Below are 21,369 nucleotides of genomic sequence, written 5' to 3' on the forward strand. Positions count from 1 at the left end.
CTTTTGCTGCCTGACTCATCAAGCACAAATGTCTCCACTCCGTTGCTCCATGAGGTAAATGAGGTGGGATCATATTTTAGAAATATTAGCCTATCCTCTGCCCACAGGACAGCAGACCTACGGTGTCCATTGCCACAGGGGAGGGATGATGCAGCAGAAACCTGGTCTTGGTTTTGGAATTTGGCCCTCAAGGTACGTGGCAAGAAACGCAAGACACAGACAGTGGACTTGGAAGAATGCATGGTGGGTTAGTAAAAAGGCCCCAGTGGTAAAGATGCCATAGGTTGATGGGGGTTGGGGAAGCAAAGAGACTGTGGAGATCTCTGAAGTCCACATTTCTGGGGTCCCTGAGAAGAGGGGCCCTGAGAAGGGAGCTGTGTCTGAAGGGAGGGGGGAGTGTGACAAATACCCCAGAGAGGTTTGGAGATGACAAGGGTAGAAGGGCCCTGTGCCCTATGTTTCCAGGGTGGAGGCCGAAATAAAGCAAAATGCAGAATAAAGCAGACCACTTGCTGTCCGTCTGAGCAGATGGGCTTGGGACGGCCCTGCAGAGCTTCCCGAAGCCCAGAGGGGTGCAGGCCCAGGAGCTACAATGTCCTCATGCCCCAAGAGCAAGCGGGCCCAAGGAGGCTTCGCGGTAGGGACTGAGGGAGAACCTAACAGGCGCCAGGCCCACCAATGACCAACCAGTGACAACCAGATGGGAATGGGATTGTTTTAGCTGGTGCTGACATGCATGGGTGATGATGACAGAGGAACAAAGTCACGCTACTTAAAGCCTTCCCCCCCTCACCGAATTTAACCCCAGGCAAAGGTGGGGGATGAGCCCCAGACTGACTGAGATTAATTTCTCCCACCTGGTGAAACGGGGTTCATAATAGAAACTCCATTCAGTGTTAGAAAAATAAAGTTATGTTTCCTGCAGATGAGAGTTTGTCGACTGAGTTGTATTTACTACGTAATTAACTAATTCATATCTTCTTTGTGGTTTTGTTATAAATGAAAGATGAAAAAAGAAATTTCGGTGGGGTAACGCTCTATGCACCAAAGAAATGCCAGTCGTAGTGTTTGTCCATCACAGACCTTCCCTCGTGTCTCTGAGTTCAGAAAGCACAGGGGTCTTGCCACAGGTTCAGGTCAAATGACTGGCCTTTTCTGAGTTAAACTTGCACAATTCAAGTTCATTCGTGGTTTTTTCTTTTTGTTTTCTCAATGGTTCATCCTCAGTGATCCAAACCCAGGCTGCCCCTGGGGAATGAGAACAATGTTTGCTGGTGCTCAGGATGAAAACGGAGGGAGGACCCCACTCAACAGACTCCACCCAGAGCTGCTATTCCACGGCGACCACCAGCAGCCCTGAAATGACAATGTTGGGAGGAGGAGGGGCACAGTGGTGCGGAACCACCTTGGTGGTTGTGGAGGAACAGCTGGGACTCCCAGGTAGTCCAGAAGCTGAGGAATCCAGAGCTCCTGACGAACCCCGCCGGCCGAGGCCTTCCTGCCCTGCTGGGGCCGGTCAACCCCCCAGGTGGGGGGAAAGTGACGTGGGTGGGCCCGGAGCCACCGGCCCTGGGGTAATCCCAGTGCTTCTGGTTCACAGATCTCTAGGCTTGACTCAGCCGTTCTCCTTCATTTCACCATCCCACGGTGCACTGGGCATTCGTGAGGGCTTCTGGGAGCATAGGCAAGGCAGGGGCAATTAGGGAAGGCTGGAGAAGCCTGCGGGGAAAAGAGAAGGGAAGACAGTGACTACACTGTGGGGGGGAGATTGCCGTTCCAATCCGGGCACCTCGTCTTGCCATGCCCCGCCAAGCAGGTGGAATCTGTGCGAGCCCCTAGCGAGCATGCTACCAGCCAAGAGTCTGAGACGGTGTCAAATTTACTGAGATGAGTACTTAGAAGCTCCCTCCTTTCGGCCGTAGTTTTTACTGAGCATGGAAATTCCATTCAACAAAGGTTTATTAACTTGCTTCCTTCCGGTGGAATTCCGAGCCGGCGGGAATTGAGTCGTGAGAGGGCAGGTCAGTCTCCCCAGAGCATCTGAAATCACATCACTGCCCTTGCCTTTACCCCAGCCCCTGCCCATCCCTCTTATGAGGACCTCCATGACCTCAGCTGAGACCGGGACAAAGTGGGGGCCCCACAGTGAGTCCTGACACTTGGAGTTTTCATGGGGCTCCTCAGCAATGAGCTGGGCCACTCCCGTCCTCGAGGTGCCCCAGTCTGAGATCTGAGAGCCCCAAAAGATCAATGGCCCAGGGCAGAGCCTACCCGTACCAGAGCCAAACCAGCAAATGGGGGTGAGGGAAGACGAAGACCGGGTCCCCTGGCTCCCCTCATTGGCTTTGGCGTGTGAAAGGTGGCCTGGGAGGGAGGACTCGGACGTTCTCAGGCACCGAGGGCGTCGATGCCCGCAGGGCTGAGCACCAGCGCCTGCAGGATGTCGGAGAGCGACACGATGCCCAGGAGATGCTGGCTCTCGTCCACTAGCACCAGCCGGTGTACCTGTGGGTCCGCAGAGGGTCCGTGAGGGGTCAGAGCCGTGCGGCTACGGCAGCTAGCAAGGCTGGTGCCAAGAATCGGCATCAAAGGAACATAACTGGAGGAGCAAGAGCGTATCTCCTAGAAACCAGTTAGGGGTGGCTCTGACCACTCTGGGTGATCAACTGTCTGTGGCCCTTAGCACGGGGGCCCCATGGGCAGGACCAGTTGCAGACCAGTGTGGACACCGAGAGCTCGAAATGGCCACGAAACGGGAGGACAGGGTGTATAGGGACAGCTGGAGCCGCTCATGAGGACTGGGCTGTATGTGTTGGGCGTGCGTACGCAGGGGAATGGGGTACCTGCTCCCGGACAATCCGGTCGATGACTTCCCCCAAGCTCTCGTGGGGCTGGCAGGAAAGGACTCCCTCCAGACACAGTGTCCTCTGCTTCAGGGCTTCTGCCACACTGATGTCTAGGTGGTTGTAGGTTTGCTGGGCAGCCAGGTGCTGGGGCAGGGAAGGAGGTGCCGTGTGAGTCAGCCCCTCAGCCAGGCTCCGGACCCACACATACTGCCCCTCTACCCTCGTAAAGGTCCTCTGGTCCACAGATAACCCTCCACCGATCCTCACACCCACCGCCTCTCCCTGTGGCGCCTTCATTCCCCATCCCGCGGACACTTACAATCACATCAAAGCGGGAGTAGAGGCCCACGACCTGTCCTGCGGGGGGCGGGGGGTGGGGAGGAGAGGAAGAAAGGGAAGAGGTTCACATCAGGACCAGGACGTTGTGCAAGGGCCGGGGGCGGGCTTTCAGAAGGAACTACTGGACACCCCCCCACCCCTCCCTGGGCTACTGGCTTCAAAAATGACACATCGGGCTGTCACCACCTGAAGCCACAGGTCACACAGCATCATGGACAGACAGGTTGATATGCCGCCTGATGTGATGCAACACGAGTACATAGTGTCACCTCCGAAATACCCTAGCTTCAAATGGGTAGCCTGAATCTGACCAAGGCTTTAGATCTAATTTCCAGTTTACGGGGAAACCCGGGAACAGAGGAACAACACTGAGGCCACTTGCAGGAAGCAGAGACGAATCTGGAGGTGGGACATTCTATAGGACAACCAACCCATGATAATGTCACGGAAATTAAGTGAAGACAGAACCGTTCCACATTAAAAGAGACTTAAGACAAAATAAGCAAATGCAAGCATGGACCTTAACTGGATCCTGGTTTGTCCAAATCAACTGTAAAAAAAAAGATATTCTCAGGGAAGGTGAGCAAATGAGAATTAGGATCAGATCTTAGATAATATTAATAAATTATTTAGAGTTTTGTTAGGTGATATGGGAAATATACTGATTTTAAGAGGTGCAGACTGAAGGGGTAGGGGGGAAATGACATGATCTCTGTAATTTAAATTATTTCAGCAAAAAAAGGGGGAAAAAAAAAAACAAAACACAACTGGTTACAGCAATATGTTAACAGGAGTTAATCCAGGTAAAGGATAGGTGGATTTCATTATATGTTTTTTCCTACCATTTTCATACATTCGAAATTTTTCATAATCAAAAATAAATCAAAACATTTCTTGGTATCTAGCGTCATTACAGCAATTTTAACTTTGAAATGGTTTACAGCCATGGTTCAACCAAAGAAATGGAGTCCCTCTAACCCCTCTTCAGAGTGAGAAAAGGGGAGATCTGGCTGGATCCCATGGCCCATTTTAGGATGAATTAACATTAAAAGCCTCATCTCTTGTTTCCTCTCACCACGCTCATTTTATTGCATATATTCCTTTCAAATCATCCCCTAAAGTCAGAGGATGGGTGTTGTTAAGATTCCCATGTCACAAATGAGGAAACTGAGGCACAGAGAGGCTAAGGAATGGCTCTAAGACTCAAAGCAGGCAGACTTCAAGCCCCAGCTCTACCCTGGGTCCTGAGCTGATGCCCACAGACCCCTGCCTGCCACCACCCCACCCTAGCCAGCCCCACTCCTAGGTGCAGGTACCAGCTTCATTGACCACGGGCAGTGCAGACACGCGCCGGTCCACAAAGATGTCCAGTGCCGTCAGGATGGGCGCTGTGTCCAGCACCACGGCCAAGTCCCGGAATGTACCGATGCCCAGATCTTGGATGGCGCGGGAGAGGAAGGAGGGCTGGGGCAGCAGGGTGCCCTGGGTGGGTTAGGGACAGGTGGGGATCAGGGTGGAGCAGCACCCCGAGGGCTCCCAGCTGCTCCCTCCTCAGTCTGTTGGGCCAAGGACTGTTTAGCCCCCCAGGGCACCCCGAGGCTGTGCCCAGGCTCACAAAGATGTGCAGGAACTTGAGCAGCCTCTTGTGTGTGAGGATGTGGAGCACGGCACCTGAGACCGGGTCCAGGACCGGCAGACGGTGGATCCGGTTCTTGATGAGGGTGTAGACAGCTTCAAACAGGCTGCAGAGGTGGGAGCAGTGGGTCTGGGGGAGATACGCCCTCCACCCCAGCCCCTGCAAAAGGAGGACAGGGTGAACAGGCTGCCTTGTCCCCTGCAGGATGAGCCCATGAGTTCAGAACTGAGGAGCTGGGGAAGAGGACTGCTCGGGAAAAGGAGGCGCAGGTGGGTGGCTGGGGACACTTACCTTCTGTTGGGAGAGATGGAGACCAGAGGCTTGAAGCAGGCTTGAAGGTAGATCTCTGTAGGCAAAGCCAGAGTCAGGCCCAGGGAGCTGGCTGCCCTGCCCGTCACCTGGCAGCTCCCAGACTGTCTTCCTCCCTCAGGCCCTCTGGGCTCCCTCTGGCCCTTCCCTTGCTCCCTCCAGGAAATCCCCACTGCCCATCCTCCACCCCAGGTGCTTGGCCCCCCGCTCACCCACACACACCCCCAGCCCCTTCTAGGCGCCCCCCCATCCCCCACCCCCGCCAGCTCACCTCTCCAGGTCTCAATCTTATGTTCTTCAATCTCATAGATCTGGACCTAGAGAACAGACAGGACTCCAGAAGTCAGACATGGGCCCCTCGGGACACCAGGCTCCCTGAGCCACCCTCCGTCCCAGCCCAGATGGGAGCCCCCGGGGACCCCCAGCCCACTTCTCACCAGCGGGGACCTGTAATAGCGGTGCAGCACCGAGATGAAATCCGTGATGGTCAGCATCCCTGAAGGGTCAGGAGGGGAGGGTGGGGGGGTCAGCCTGGGGCCTTGTGGTGAGAGGCGGGTTGAGGGGTCGGACCCCCTTCCCCGCTCTGCCAGAGGCCGAGGACTGAGACAGCTGTGGGAGCTGTGGAAAGAGGGGAGCAGGGCAGCCCCTCCCATGCCTGAGAAATGGGGGTCGTCCCTTCTATGCTTCCCCTGTCATTTCTCTCCTCCCCCACCTTCTATTCTCCTAATTTCTTCCTCTCCCTTTCCTCTCTTCCTATCTAGCACCTATGACATGGGACCACGGGGGAGTAGAGCTGCAGTGGTCAGCTGGTCACACCTACTCCATGCGTGGGGTCTCCCACCCGGTGGCCACAAGACCGGGATCTGATGTTCCCAGTGCCAGCCCCCAGCTTGGCTCGGCCCGAGGGTCTGCTCAAGGCTGTGGCGCATCAGAGCTCAGCCCCAGAATCTCCACCAAAGATCTCTTTTTCCCCTTCCCTACCACCTCTGCCCCCCGCCCCTCCTCACCCACAAAGCTCTGCTTCTTGCTGTCCCACAGAGGTGCCGCCCGAATGCCATTGGCCACGAGGGCGAAGAAGGCCTTCTTGATCTGAGGGCCAGAGAGAACGGTGGGGGGTGAGTCTCTCCCTGCCCCTCAGTGGCACACTGTCCCCACCACGGGCCTTCCCTGGGGCCTTCTCCCAGGGTCTCCTGTACGTGAGCTTCACTGCCTTTCCTAAGCCTTGGCATCCACTGGACATAGTCCTTGTCAGGTGCACTTGCTCGGAGCTAAGGCTGCTGGTGGCCAGAGGTGCGGCAGGGACCCCTTCCCCTGGCTTGCCCGGGGGTGGGAAACTAACCCAGCGTTCCCACTCGGAAGTCATATGTGGACAGTCACACACAGTATAGTTTTTGCTAATCTAGGCACTAGAGGTATACTTACTTACGTAATACTTACAGAATACTTTTCTCTAAATAAATCTGACGGTGACTCGTGTGGCCTCATCCTAATACCACTTATACTGCTTGTATTTGTTCTGGGTGGATTTTTCTAATGCGTATTAAAATAAATGCAAAGCTACTAAAATAAATATATTTGTTCATCTACCACTGGAATCAAATAGTGTACTGTGGATGGTCCATATGCTGTGCTTCTGGAAACACTGGCCTGCTCTCTGTGATGGTAAGAATGGAATCAGGCATTCCATAGCTTAGCCTAGTGGAAGAGCAGGGACTAGAGCTCATCCTAATTTTCCGTTACCAAGAGTTCCCTGTTGTTTGTCCTAGGCCACCCTGCTATGTCTTCCACATACTCTGGGGTTCGCAAAATGCTCCCATTTATCCTGGGTTGTCCCAGGAGTCCTCCGAAGCTTGTAGGGCAAAGCAGGCATTCCTGTCCCCACTTTATTTCATTTTGTATTTGTTATTATTTTTTTTTTTAGTAATCTCTCCACCCAACATGGGGCTCGAACTCATGACTCCAAGATCAAGAGTTGCATGCCCTTCCGACTAAACCAGCCAGGCGCCCCCCATCCCTATTTTAGAGACAAGAGAGGTAAAGTGACTGACCCAAGATCCTACAGATACTAAATGGCAGAGCTGGGATGACAATTAGGGAGAGAAGCCCTCCCCGGCCCTGGCCTCCTGGGTGTTCAGAAGGAGTTCTGGAAGGGGACTTGCAGGGGGTGCCCGGCAGGGTGTCCCGGAGGGTGTGAGCGGGGGCTGCAGCCCCTGAGGAGGGAGGTGGGGCAGAGCCATGGCCTACCTCCAGCATGGTGTCAAAGATGACCATCTTGGAGCTGGTCGCCATGGCATCATAGCAGGTGTGCTCCTGCATGAAGCGCATGTAGACCTGGGCCCCCGGCTTCTGCAGCTCATCGTCCCAGCCCAGCCTGGGTAACAGCGCCCGCGGGGAGGGACACAGGGAAGGTCTCTCTTCCACCAGGCCGAGCTCATACCCCCAGCCCGCGGTGGCTGGGAACTCTATGTCCAGCTCCAGATCATCTGTGCTGGAGCCCACCGCTGAGGCTGCATCGTCATGGGGGAAGATGTCCCACTCTGCGGGTGGGGAGCCCAGCCGGGCCAAAGGAGCATCTTGGGACAAGTGTGTGGCCTTGGGGAATGTGGCCTCCAGCCCGGTGTACTCAGCAGGTGGCCTGGCCTGGGAATCTGTTGGATCTGTTGGAGGGGGAGAGGACGGTAAGTCCATCTTCTGGAGCACTTTCTTATCTGCTGGCTCGGGTCAACCTTGCAGCAGCCTTGGGAAGCCTGGATGCTGTGGCCCCATTTTGCAGGTGAGAAAGCTGAGTCTCAGAGTCACACAGGATAGTGGTTCTGTCCTGAGTTGGCCGTGCCGGACCCCTGGCTCTGCAACGCAGTTCACCTTTCCCATGTGGACAGACTGAGGCTACAGGATGAGGCTTGGGTCCACCTCTGTGCTTTGGAGGGATCCAGAGGAGAGCCCCAGCCCCAGGCTCTGGGACATCCCACTGCCCCCACTCCCAACTCCCCAGAACTGGCCTGGGCCTCACCTTCCCCCAGACCCGGCAGCTCCCCTTCCTCCACAGTCTCCTGCCTTGTCCATCTCGAGGCCTTGGCCCCCTGTTTCCCATGGCTTCTCTCTGAGCCAGTGGTCATGGCTGGTGATGGCCATGAAGTGTTCTCTCCTTGTTCTAGGAAGCTCATCTCTGGAAGGGGGAATGGGGCCTGTTTGGTTAATAGGGAGTAATACAACAAAATCAATTAAAATGTTATCAATAATAATATTTAATATTTGCAAGCTCCCCAAGGGTTTTTCTCCTATATATTTCTCACTCAAACCTCATAGAAATCTTATAAGGGAGGCATTATTATCACCCTTATTTTACTAAAGAGGGACCTGAGATCAGAGAGGTTAAGCAACTTGCCACAGTTCACACAGCTGGTAAGTGATAAAGTCGGAACTAGGGTCAAAGTCTTCGGACTCTAGGTCCCCCCACTTTTTCTTCTGAAAGAGGAAGGAGGAAGTGAGGGACAAAGGAAGAAGAAACAGGAAAAAGAAGGAAAAGGAGAGAGAGACAGAAGCCCGGCTATGAAAGTGGAGGAGATTGGGGGCCCAGAGAGGTGGGAGACAAAGGAAGTGGCCCACATACCTTGATGCTCGGGTCCCCCAAGGTGGCTCCAGGATGGGTTCTGTGAGGGAGAAGAAGGTCTGAAGGCGTGGGAACATGGCCCACATTCCCAAACCACAGGGAGCTCCTTTTCCCACCGCGTGTGTGCGTGTGCATGCCCGCACACACACGCACCCACCCCCCCACGCCCCACAAACACATACACCCATACACACTTATACAAACTCAGAAAAACACACATTCAACCATTCCCAGATCCACACAGAACCACATACGTCACTTACACGAAGAATACACATACACACAGAGCCCACATGCTCACAGGCGCACACCTGCGCGCGGGCGCACACACACACAGAAAATCCAGACCGCACGCGCGCGCGCACACACACACAGAAAATCCAGACCGCACGCGCGCGCGCACACACACACACACACAGAAAATCCAGACGGCACGCGCGCGCACACACACACAGAGAAAATCCAGACGGCACGCGCGCGCACACACACACAGAGAAAATCCAGACGGCACGCGCGCGCACACACACACGCACGCACATTCACACAGTGTGGTGTGCCCGCAGTCCCCTGGCCTCGGCTGCCCCAGCGCCCGTCCCCCGGGACCCCTGTACCCGGCGCAGTGCGTGCTCCATGTGGCCAACCCCGACCGACTGGAGAGCAAGTGCGCAACACTGGCCGCACCGCACTATTCTGGGCCCGGCCGTTGGCGCCCGGCCCACCCCAGATCGGTTTCTCTCTGATTGGGTGTCAGGCAGCAGGAGGGAGGGCCCCACAGGCTCAGCTGCTCCCGCCCAGAGCCTGGGGCTGGGTGGGGAGGGCAGGGGGGCACCTGGAATCTTGAGGCCTGGTCCTGGGCTCCCTCCTGGGTCTTCAAGGACAAACTTGAAAGACCTTGCTACGGGGGAGGTGGCTTGGAGCACTGGGGGGCACGGGGGGGGGGCCCGGTGGGAGGAGGCGGGCTCTCGGAGTCCTGGGTTCCTTCTCATCTTTGTCAGGTGCCAAAGGAGGGAAAATGGAGGCGAGTTGAGCTCAACGTTCTTCCTCTTAGAAACTTCCGTCGTGGGTGGTGCTGGAGTTAGAAAGGGCAAGTTGGAGCCAGCGGGGAGGCTGGGGCCAAGGGGTTTGTGGGAGGTCCCAGGAGAGTGGCCATTGTGTGTCCAGATGTCCCCATCTGAGTCCCAGGAGCCTGTCCCTTTCCCTGCTGGAGGAGTTGGAGTGGGATGGCCGGGAAGGTGGGGAGCTAGGAGAATCACCGCGAAGTTGTGCGGTGGGCTCGAGGGCCCAGGGTGAGAGACATCTGTTTCTACCAGTGGTTCAGAGGTGGGTCCCAGAGTGTGGGAGCCCCAGTCCCAACATCCCTCTGTGCGTGCTGTCCCTACATCTCCTGGTGCCAACAGGATCCCAGCCCGGCTCTGGTGGCTGCCCACCCCCCTTCCTTGGCATTCCTGGGGCCTGAGTCAGTGTCCAAATCGGGAATGCTGACCAGCTGCTCTAGCTCCCCTCTCTCTGCCCGCCCCTCCTCTCCTTCTTCCAGCCTCTTCCATCCCAGTCTCGGGCCCTGGAGTGGACACACAGTAATGGATTACTGGATTTCTTGCTGAATGTGCCGAACACATTTCTCTTCACCCCTCAAAGCCCCTGTCCTGCCTCCAGGGAGGGCGGAGGAGAATGGGTCAGGGAAGGGACTTTCCTTTCCGTGTGTGTCTTGGGTAAGTACTGGGGGTGAGTGCAGATCTCCTTCTGCAGGATCCCTGGCCTATTCCTGTCTTGTCCCAGAGGATGGATGTCTAAGGCACAGCAAAGGGGACGCCTCAACTGGTGGAAGGATCAAGTGGACCATCCTTGGAGAGACGTGATGCATCAGAACTGGCAGGCCTCTACCCTCCCTTAAGCTCCGGGCCACCTTAAAACCAAGCCAGATACAGAACGGGTGCAGAACACACCATTGCCTTCTCCTGCGATGCTCCATTCCCCCTCTCCCTCAGGCCTGTTCCATCTACAGGGCCAGTAGGAGGGCTCTTCTTTAAGACAGTCTTCCCTGATGGCCTCACTCTCACGCACCGGTCTCCTTATAGAGCAGGCTCTGTGTGCCTATCTCAGGGCGCACGGAGCTGACATTTACATGACTATTCATGTGGGAAGGTCCTGTATCTCCAAGTAAACAGTGGGCACCTTGATGACCAAAATATTTTGGCTGGATGTGATGGAAAGCCTGTTTTACGGTCAGATGGACCTGATTAAAATTCATGTTCTGCCGTTTGTTTGCCATATGACCTTAAAAAGCATTGCTTGTTTTCTTTGAGCCTGTTTCTACCAATGTAAAATGAGGATGAAAACATTCTGTGGCAGACTGCCAGTTGCTTCCCACCATCTATTTTCCTCTTCTTCTTTTAGTAGTAAAATCACTTGAATGTTAGCTGGAGTGGCTGCTGGTAATAAAGACTCAGATTTCCAATCTTCCTTGCAGCTAAATGAGGCCTTGTGACTAGTTTTGGCCAAAGTGATGTGAGTGGAAGGGATGTGAGCAACTTCCAGGTCAGGCCTTAAAAGAAAGAGGCGTGGTTCCTCCTCTTCCTTTTCCCCTTCTGCTGGCTGGAATGTTGATGTGATGGCAGGAGCTAGAGCAGCTATCTTGTACCCAAAGTGGAAGATGCTTGTTAAAGTTTTCAAAGTCACCCTACCAGCTTTAGACTGTCTACAGACTATTTTACATGAGAGAGAAATAAATTTTCTTGTTTAAGTCATTCTTAAAGTGGGCCTTTGGTACAGCAACCAAACATGCCTCCTAATGAATGCAGAATTAGTATCTGTAAGTGGCACTGCTCTAAAAAGTCCAAAACAAGTGACATTGGTTTAGAGATTGGGCAGCAGATAGCAAAGAAAAGTATTGTATCTTGGTAAGGTGGTGACCATTGTTTTATTACAGCAAAACATATGGTGTGGCAGCCATCTATAATGCCTTAATAGAGCCTATAAGTCACAGAAACTAGATGGAAACACTCAGAATGTTAGTGTGTCTGGGCTGTTGCTTGCAACTACTAGCAAAGACCTACAGGAGAGGTGCTCTCAGGCTGGTTATAAGAGGTGGTTTGGAAGAGGCAGCCTTCGCCAGGGTTGTACCTGTGGTTCCAAACCTTTCCCAAGCACACTCTGTTCAGCAACAGTGGGAACTGGCCCAGTGGGTAGAATAAGGGAGGCTCCCTTCACAGCCAAGCATATTTTTTCAGATGGCCTCAAGATAGCCACCAGCAGTTTGAGAGAGAATAGAAAGTACACCACATCCAGAGTATCAGGCACAGAAATTATGGCTCTATGAGACCATTGGCTGTGGTTACTCAAATATGGAACCAGTCAGAAGCCTTTTAAGATTTTGAGGGTGGGAATGCCTGGGTGGCTCAGTCAGTTAAGCGTCTGCTTTCGGCTCAGGTCATGATGCTAGGGTCCTGGGATCGAGCCCCTCATCGGGCTCCTTGCTCAGCAGGGACCCTGCTTCTCCCTCTCTCTCTGCCACTCCCCCTGCTTGTGTTCTGTCTCTGTCTCTCTCTCTCTCTGATAAATAAATAAATAAAAAATTTTTAAAAAAATATTTTGAGGGTGTTGGGGGCACCTGGGTGGCTCAGTTGGTTAAGTGTCTGACTTCGGCTCAGGTCATGATCTCAGGGTCCTGGGATTGAACCCCCTGTTGCACTCCTAGCTCAGTGGGGAGTCTGCTTGTCCCTCTCCCTCTCCCTTAGCCCCTCCCCCGGCTCAAGCTCTCTCTCTCTCTCTTAAATAAATACATAAAATCTTTTTTTAAAGATTTTGAGGGTGTTGTATTGGCAAAGAAACTACAAACCTGGTCACCAAAAGCTGGTTTGACCAGCCTCCCAGATACGCGCCAGCAGGAAGGGGTCTATAGAAGCTGTAAGGTCGGGCACCTGAGTGGCTCAGTTGGTTAAGCAATTGCCTTCGACTCAGGTCATGATCCCGGAGTCCTGGGATCGAGTCCCGCATCGGACTCCCTGCTCAGCAGGGAGCCTGCTTCTCCCTCTGACCCTCTCCCCTCTCATGCTGTTTCTCTGTCTCGCTCTCTTTCTCTCAAATAAATAAATAAATAAAATCTTTAAAAAAAAAAAAAGAAGCTGTAAGGTCTGCAAAGACATGTTCTCCGGGGCAGCCTTAGAGGATCCTGGGTAAGGGATAACTTCCCAGGAGGCAACACCAGACTCCGCATAGGCTAATGGAAAGGGGAGGTCCTCCCCAGAGAGCAGAACCAGTGGCTGCCAGAGGCATACCCGAGAACTTACTCCTCTGTGGAGAAACAGCTTTGCAATTCCTGCCCAGCTGGATTTGGTAATTGATAAGATCCAGTGACGGCTAGGTGTTTGCCTTTCTTTCTTGTTCCAAGTGGATTTTTAAAAAAAAATGTTCATGTGGGGCGCCTGGGTGGCTCAGTTGGTTAAGCGACTGCCTTTGGCTCAGGTCATGATCCTGGAGTGCCAGGATCGAGTCCCGCATCAGGCTCCCTGCTCAGCAGGGAGTCTGCTTCTCCCTCTGACCCTCCCTCCCTCATGTGCTCTCTCTCTCAAATAAATAAAATCTTAAAAAAAAAATGTTCATATGAACTCAATTTAGCTAACATATACGGTATTATTAATTTCAGAGGTAGGATTTAGTGATTCATCAGTTGCGTATAACACCCAGTGCTCATTACATCAGGTGCCCTCCTTCATACCCATCACGGGTGGGCACATAAGGCTGGCAACAGACCTGTCCACAGAGACCTGGCGGGCCAGAAAGGATGGGCATGATATATTCAGCGTGCTAAATGGGGAAAAGATGCAGCCAAGAATACTTTATCCAGCAAGGCTGTCATTAAGAATAGAAGGAGAGATAAAGAGTTTCCAGGACAAACAAAAACTAAAGGAATTTGTGAACACTAAACCAGTCCTGCAAGAAATATTAAAGGGGACTCTTTGAGCAGAGAGAGAGCCCAAAAGTAACACAGACCAGAAAAGAACAGAGACAATCTACAGGAACAGTGATTTTACAGGTAATAATACAACGGCACTAAATTCATATCTTCCGATAATTACTCTGAATGTAAATGGACTAAATGCTCCAACCAAAAGACACGGTATCAGAATGGATTAAAAAACAAGACCCATCAATATGCTGCTTCCAAGAGACTTAGTTTGGACTCAAAGACACCTCCAGATGGAAAGTGAGGAAGTGGAGAACCATTGATCGTGTTAATGGACACCAAGAGAAAGCTGGAGTAGCCATCCTATATCAGACCAACTAGATTTTAGACCAAAGACTGTAATAAGAGATGAAGAAGGACAGTGTATCATAACAAAAGGGTCTATCCAAGTGGATGCTTTAACTGAGTTTATCCTGTTCCTCTTCCACTGTTGTCTACGGAGAGTAAGAGGAGCAGATTATCTGTCTGTTAGTTTACAGGTCACTAGACCATCGGATCCCATCCACACCTCATCCTTCAGAGATCCTGGGCTCGGAGCTGGTGCGGTGCCCAGATGCCTCCCTTCCAGGGCTGCTGACTGTGTTCACTGCTTGGGGTGGCCAGATGGTGGGCTTTCACAGAGCAGTATCTACTCTCTCCTTCTACAACTAACCCCCACAACTTTAGCAAAGTGCAAGATTATATTTCCCAGCTTCCTTTGCAGATAGTATGGCCATGTGACTAAACTTGGCTAATGGGATCTGAGCATCAGCGTTATATGCAGACCTAAAGAATGACCTTAGAAAGAAGGGGCAGATTGTCTTCTTCCTATTGACTGGAATTCTGATACAATGGTCAGAGCTGGGGCACCGTTTGAACCCAATGGTGGAAGATGCAGGTTGGAAATGACAGAACCTCTCCCGCCCCTTGTTGGCCTGTCTACCTCTGGGCTGTCATGCTATAAAGAGAAATAAATTTCCGTCTTGCTTAAACCACTGACAAATCGAAGCTCTGCTACAGCAACTGAGCCTCTCTCTAGCGAATGCATTCACATTGTAGGATTGGGGTAGGGTTAGAAATGACAAGTGTATGTAATGATCCTTCACATTTATGCAGCGCTTAATACCTACCAGACACTGCAAAACATTCTGTATGCAGTATCTCTTGTAATCCCTCACCACCCTGTGTGGTAAATATTATTATATGTTTGTTATTTAAGTTTGAAATATTTCATATGTATTAATATTATTATATACATATGATAAAAATTTTCCAGATGAGAAAATCGAAGTATAAAGAGATTAACTTGATCAAAACCTCAAAGCGAGTGAGATGGAGCTCAGAGTCAAAACCAGTGTTTCTGGACTCCGGTGCCACACTCTTAAGCCCAAAGCTTACTGTAAATAAAGCACAAGCCTGTCATCTAATAGATGCTCAGTAAGTGGTTACTATAATTACTGCCTCGCCACCTGCTTTCAGTCCCCCTAGCCCTCCAGCTACAAGGCTCGGAAGGCAAGCAGGCCTGGGGGGCACTGACCTTCCCCATGAGATATTGGTATCGAGGATGGGGATGGAGGAGGGCTTCAGCTCAGGCAGACCCTAGCACTGCTCAACACTACACCCATAGTGATTTTCCAGAGTAAAAAAAAAAGAGTTCTCTGCCCTGTTCCTGCCCTTTGCCTCTCAGAGCTCCCACACCCGCTCTTGCTGCCAGGTGAACCCGACCCATTATCTTTGGCAGGACGAATCAGCAGAAGGTACTGGCTTTGGCTGGGAAATAAATACTCCTTGCGTGTTTGCTTTTAGTCTCTGGTCATGGTATAATATTTCTTGAAACCCTATTTCTTGGCTTGCTCTCAAAACTGGGTGTAATAAGTCCCTGCACCCTGACCCTAGGGTGAATTTGGCTGCCATCTCTGGATAGCTGATCTGCCTGGGATATGGGGTCGGGATCCTGTTTAAGCATTATTTTTATATCAGAGGGAGAAAAACAGCTCGAGGAGGCCAACGGGAGCAGCCTGATAAATTCCAAGTGGGGTCTGCTGTACCAGAGTGGTCGGGAGGCTGTGGGAGCAGCCTTCAGGTCAGTCACCTGAACACTCCAGCTTTCGTCCTGTCTGCGTGTGGCTGAAATCTATGTCCGTGTCCCAAAGACCTGGATAGAACCAGCACCTCATTAAGGCAATTTATTCTGCCCCAGGACCCCGTTCCTGAGTGTTTTTTCTGTGAGCTGTTGGAGACTGAAGTGGACAGATGGTGCTTGTGGATACCCAGTATCCATTTACCCCTCTTTTGGCAATCCTCCAAGTTTTCCTTCAGGAAACCACAATTCCTCCCATCTCAAAACTCATGGTTTTCAGAGGGGCTTAACTGTGGGTTCCAGGAAATATACCTCTGATGCAGACTTGGCTAATGAGCACATCACATTCCCCTAGCCACAGCGAAAGAAACGGACATTGACCGAATTAGTCCAATGGGGTAAATCTTGGAACCTTTGTTGGAGTGAATAGGAGCACGCTTCCACTGGATTTGGAGCTGAGGATGTAAGTGTGGAGGTTCTGCTACCATGCAGAGTGGAACTGCCTGAGAATGAAGGAAAAATAAAGGGCCAAAGAACCATGATATGATAAGAAAGACCAGGTTCTCCTGATATATACTGAACCCCTGGATCAAACTGAAGACCTACCACTGGGTTTTTCCGTTACATTAACCAATAGCATCTTTTTTTTTTTTTTTTAAAGAGAGAGAGGGGATGCCTGGGTGACTTAGTCGGTTAAGCGTCTGCCTTCGGCTCAGGTCATGATCCCAGAGTCTTGGGATTGAGCCCTGAATTGGGCTCTCTGCTCAATGGGGAATCTGCTTCTCCCTCTCCCTCTGTCTGCCACTCCCCCTTTTTGTGTTCTCTCTCTCTCTTTCTGTCAAATAAATAAATAAAATCTTTAAAAAAGAGAGAGAGTGTGTGAGTGGGGGAGGGGAGCGGGGAGAGGGGCAGAGGGAGAGGGAGAGAGAGAATCCCAAGCATGCTCCATGCCCATCGAGGAGCCCAATGTAGGGCTCAGTCTCACAACCCTGAGATCATGACCTAAGCCAAAATCAAGAGTTGGAAGCTCAACAGACTGAACCACCCAGGCCCCCCGAATCTTTTTTTTTAAATGCAGTTTGAATTGTCTTCTGTCACCTGTAACTGAAAGAGTTCTGATACCAGAGTTAACAAAGAAACAAGATCTCAACACCTTCAGAGGCTTCTGGGAATGATGTTCAGTCATTGCGCTTTCCCAAGAAAAAGTGCACATTTGAAAAAACAATTAGAATAAATCAACAGGCTGAAAAGGTACTTGAAGAAAACACAGTAAAGGAAGAATTGGAATGGAACAAGGTTAATGAAGGAAGTTTTCCTAAAAAGGCAAGTTTGGATACAGAAATAATAATGATGACAATAGCAACTATTTACTGAACCCTAACTATGTGCTTGGCACTAGGCTAAGCAGTTTAGATGTGTGGCACAATAATGTGTTGAAATAATAGCCAAATTGAAGGGTACTTTCTTCTACCCGATAGACCTTTTCTCACTCAGGCTTGGTGTGTCCTTGTTTATTGCTTCAGGGAATAAATGATACAGCGGAAAGAAAAGCATCTTCTGACTTTTAAGTTTTGAGTGAGGTCTTCTGGGAGGAAAGGGAATACCTTTGGCTTAAACAAAAGATTTGGGAATTTTGACAGGCTAGGTGATTCAGAAAACACATGCCACCAAAAACAACTCAAAATGCTGGATAAAATATAAAGAGCAGCTTCTTAAAAGCTCTGAAAAGACAAGATAATAAAGAACTTACTAGGTCCAGGGGCACCTGGGTGGCTCAGTTGGTTGGGTGTCTGCCTTTGGCTCAGGTCATGATCCCGAGGTCCTGGGATCGAGCCCCGCATTGGGCTCCCTGCTGAGCAGGGAGCCTGCTTCTCCCCCTCCCTCTACCTGCCACTCCCCCTTCTTGTACTCTCTCTCTCCGTGTCAAATAAAAAAATAAAATATCTTAAAAAAAAAAAAGAACTTACTAGGTCCAATTGAAAGGAAAACAGGGGTACACAGTGAAATTAGTGAAAAGAGAAGAGGCTCTGTTCTAGGGCATTTGCCAATTCTAGCAAGAGCCATGTGTGACGATGGGGGCCCAGGACCTCCACAAGCTGGGAGGATGAGAGGCAATCCCGTCTATAAAAAACTGGGATCTCGAAGGACCACACCCTCAGAGTAAGTGTAATCCAGAAGCAAAGTAGCTCTTACATAGATTTACAGATAAGGTTTTCCTCAACTGGCTCGTTCAGAGAGTGTCAAACCTTGAACTTGGTTTAAAGTGTTACTAAATCAGTAATGACCCTAGGTGGTTGGCAGGAGCAAACACAAATGTTCTCTGGAGAAAGTTAGCTCCTTCAAAGTGACAAATTATTCCAGTAATATCCAGCACATGGTTGAAAATAATGAGATACACTAAAAATTGTAAGAACCAGCAGAAAAGACGGATAGCAGGAATAAGCCCATAAAAACTTCAGAAACTGGAATTATCAGACACTTCATATACAACAATGTGCTCATTATGTTTAATGAAATATGAGACAGTTTGAAAAAGTATGGAGCAAATAGGAAACTAAAAAAAGCAGCATAACATATTATTTTAAAAAGCAAACAGAACTTCTAGGGGCGCCTAGATGGTGAAGTTGGTTAAGCAGCTGACTCTTGATTTCAGCTCGGGTCATGATCTCGGGGTCATGGGCCGAGCCCCAAGTCAGGCTCGACATTCAGCGTGGAGTCTGCTTGGGACTCTCTCTCCCTCTGCCCCCCCCCATAAATAGATGCAATATTTTTTTTAAAAGCTGACAGAATTTCTAGAAATGAAAAACACATAAGTGAAAATACAAACTTAATAAATGTACTTAACAGATTAAGTGCAGCTGAAGAGAAAATTGAATGTCAAGTCAGAAGAACTTACCTATAATATGTGTAATACAGAAAGTTAAAAAATATGTAAAATAGATACGAAAGAGATTAAGAGACATAGAGGTTAAAGCCGAAAAGTCTAAAGCATATTTAAATAGAGTCTCAGAAGAAGAGTGGAGAGAGAATGGGGTAGAAGCACTATTTGAAGAGATTGCTTGATACTTTCTGGAACTGATCAACAAATAACAATTCCCAGATTCAAGAAGTCTATGAATCCCCAGGAGGACAAATGAAAGAAACTCACACATAGAAATGTCATAGCAAAAATTGTAGAAAACCAAAGACAAAGAGAAAAAAAATTGAAAGCAACTGAGGAAAAAAAAAAGATCACGGTTGATCCTTGAAAAACACGGGGGTGAGGGGCGCTGACTTCCTGTGCAGTTGAAAATCTGAGTGTAACTTGTGACTCCCCAAAACTTTACTAATAGCCTATTGTTGACTGGAAACCTTACTCACAACATAAACAGTCAACTAACACATATTTTGTATGTCATATTTATTATATACTGTACCCTTACAATAATACCTAACTTTTCTTGATTTTTTTCAATATTTCTAGGCTATGTGGTTTGTCTGAGGTTTTCAAAAATTGTCATAAATCTCCAAAAAATTGTCCAATATATTTATTAAAAAAATTCACAAGTAATCAAACCTACACAGTTCAAACCCATGTTGTCAAGGGTCAACTATACTTTCAAAGAAATGATGGTCTGACAGCTAACTTCTCAATAGAAAAGGGAAACCCAGGAATAGTAGAGTATCTTCAGTGTGCTGAAAGAAAGCAACTTCCAACTTATAATGTTACACAAAAAGAAAATTTACCAAGAAGACAAAAACTGTATTTTATGACAAACAAAAACAGGTGGCTCATCACTTCAGTAAAGGAAATTTCCAGAGAACATGCTTCAGAAAGAAAGTGATCCTACATAGTAGATCTGAGACTTAAGAAGGTAAAAACAAGAAGGAAAGTGGTAAAAATGTAGATACATGTAAATTAATCATAAGTGCAAAAAAAGAGAGATAATGGTTGTAATGTCCTGTGGGGTTAGAATGCAAATACTACCAGCCATGTTATATAAATCAAAGGTGGTGAAAAATGGAGTGTTTAAAGCATTTGAAAATCCTTGTATTATCTGGGAAGAGGAAAAGATTTTGGGTTTTGATTAACTTTAGATTTTGATATATTAATCATGAGTGCTGTAATGTCTAGAAAAGGCACTAAAAGAATATAAATGGGGTTAATAAATAAAAAGGGAAGAAATTGAGAGAAAAAAGAAACAACAGAACAGGCAGGACAAACAAAAAGCACAAAACAGTTAGGAGAATAAATATGAGTTAGATTAAGACTTTCTTGGCCCCAAGAGGAGACAGAGATCTCTTGGTTTGGCAAGAGTCAGATGAGAAGCAAGGGTGAGCAGATGTGGGTTCTTAAGGAAGGAAGGCTGTGCCCTCTGCCCCCTCCCCTGGCTGGTTTGTGGGATCTGAGAGCAGAGACGGTCTGTGCTTCCTGATAGAATCCAGAGTAGAAAGGGTTACATGGTGTATGTGGGGAGACAGGACCTTACAGTGCTCCCCCAAACACAGCAGAGTAAGGGAGCAGCAGAATGATCTTAGCACCCAAGAGCAATGCAGGAGGAGGCCAAGCTTTTGAAAATCATATAACGTTTCCTATGATCCAGCATAGCATCCACACAGTGAGAATGTTTATTGTGTGCCCATGAGTGGGACAGAAGTGGAGAGAGAGAGCGAGCTGATGGGAATGAGGAACAGCACAACAGTGACCTGTATGGCCCATCAACTAAGGACCAGATGGTTTGATGGATGCCTCAGTGGATGCTACGTGGAAAGATGACGTCTGAGGACCAAATACCTATTCTCACAACCCAAAGCTCAGCCTTACATAAATACATGGGGATTTAGACACAACCCCAGGGGTGCTGAGGAGACTCTGATTAATGGAGATTAAATTTCTCAGAGGGCAGGCCGTATCAGTCAGGATGATTTCAGGCACAAGTAATAGAAAACTCAATTCAAAGTGGCTTAAGCAGGGATGCCTGGGTGGCTCAGTCGGTTGAGCCTCAGTTTCCTCAACTGTTATCTGGGGATAATTATCAAAAAACTCGTGTAGCAGGACGCCTGGGTGGCTCAGTCGTTTAAGCGTCTGCCTTCAGCTCAGGTCATGATTCCAGGGTCCTGGGATCGAGCCCCCTCATTGGGCTCCCTCCTCAGCAGGGAGCCTGCTTCTCCCCCTCCCTCTGCTGCTCCCCCTGCTTGTGCTCTGTCTCTTTCAATCTGTCAAATAAATAAATAAAATCTTTTTTTAAAAAACCCAAATTGGTTTAAACAAGATGGAGGCTTATCGATTTGCTTAACCAGTTGATTGATTCTGGTTGATTTAATCCAGTGGCCTTGATATGTTTTTCCCTTGATTCTCTTCCCTTCGCTCTCCTCCGGTGCCAGCTTCACATACTAAGGAAGCAGCAACAGTTCTGAGTCCCTTATCCATGCCTATCAACATCCAGAAGAAAAGACACCATTTTCCCCCTGTACTTTCTTCTAAGAGGTGGAAATATCTTCCAAAAGCCCTTGGAAAATTTCTCTTTGTATCTCATTAGCCCAAGCTAAGCTATGAGCTCATCCCAGAACCAGTCTCCATCACTGATAGAATACACTTGACTGAGATTAATCTGGGCTCATCCTTGG

The 21,369-nt window shown here is 49.6% G+C and overlaps 1 protein-coding gene across 2 annotated transcripts; it reads right to left on the bottom strand.

Moving 5' to 3' along the window:
- Nucleotides 1–257: 257 nt before the first annotated feature.
- Nucleotides 258–9,426, bottom strand: PRKAG3 (protein kinase AMP-activated non-catalytic subunit gamma 3). 2 transcript variants are annotated; one of them, XM_078071339.1, is made up of 14 exons: nucleotides 9,352–9,426; nucleotides 8,741–8,780; nucleotides 8,141–8,296; nucleotides 7,375–7,787; nucleotides 6,138–6,219; nucleotides 5,568–5,626; nucleotides 5,402–5,447; nucleotides 5,113–5,167; nucleotides 4,801–4,927; nucleotides 4,502–4,667; nucleotides 3,166–3,203; nucleotides 2,844–2,990; nucleotides 2,272–2,505; nucleotides 258–1,719 (listed from the first exon to the last, which is right to left on the bottom strand). In XM_078071339.1, the coding sequence occupies exons 1-13, from the start codon at nucleotides 9,370–9,372 to the stop codon at nucleotides 2,389–2,391; spliced, it is 1,467 nt and encodes a 488-aa protein (XP_077927465.1). In that variant the 5' UTR covers nucleotides 9,373–9,426; the 3' UTR covers nucleotides 258–1,719; nucleotides 2,272–2,388. The 2 variants fall into 2 exon arrangements, with proteins under 2 accessions (XP_077927465.1, XP_077927466.1); XM_078071340.1 differs by having other exon boundaries at nucleotides 8,141–8,315; nucleotides 9,352–9,423.
- Between the last annotated feature and the right edge of the window lie 11,943 nt (nucleotides 9,427–21,369).

Source organism: Halichoerus grypus, chromosome 4, assembly GCF_964656455.1.
Source record: "Halichoerus grypus chromosome 4, mHalGry1.hap1.1, whole genome shotgun sequence".
Lineage (NCBI taxonomy): Eukaryota > Metazoa > Chordata > Mammalia > Carnivora > Phocidae > Halichoerus > Halichoerus grypus.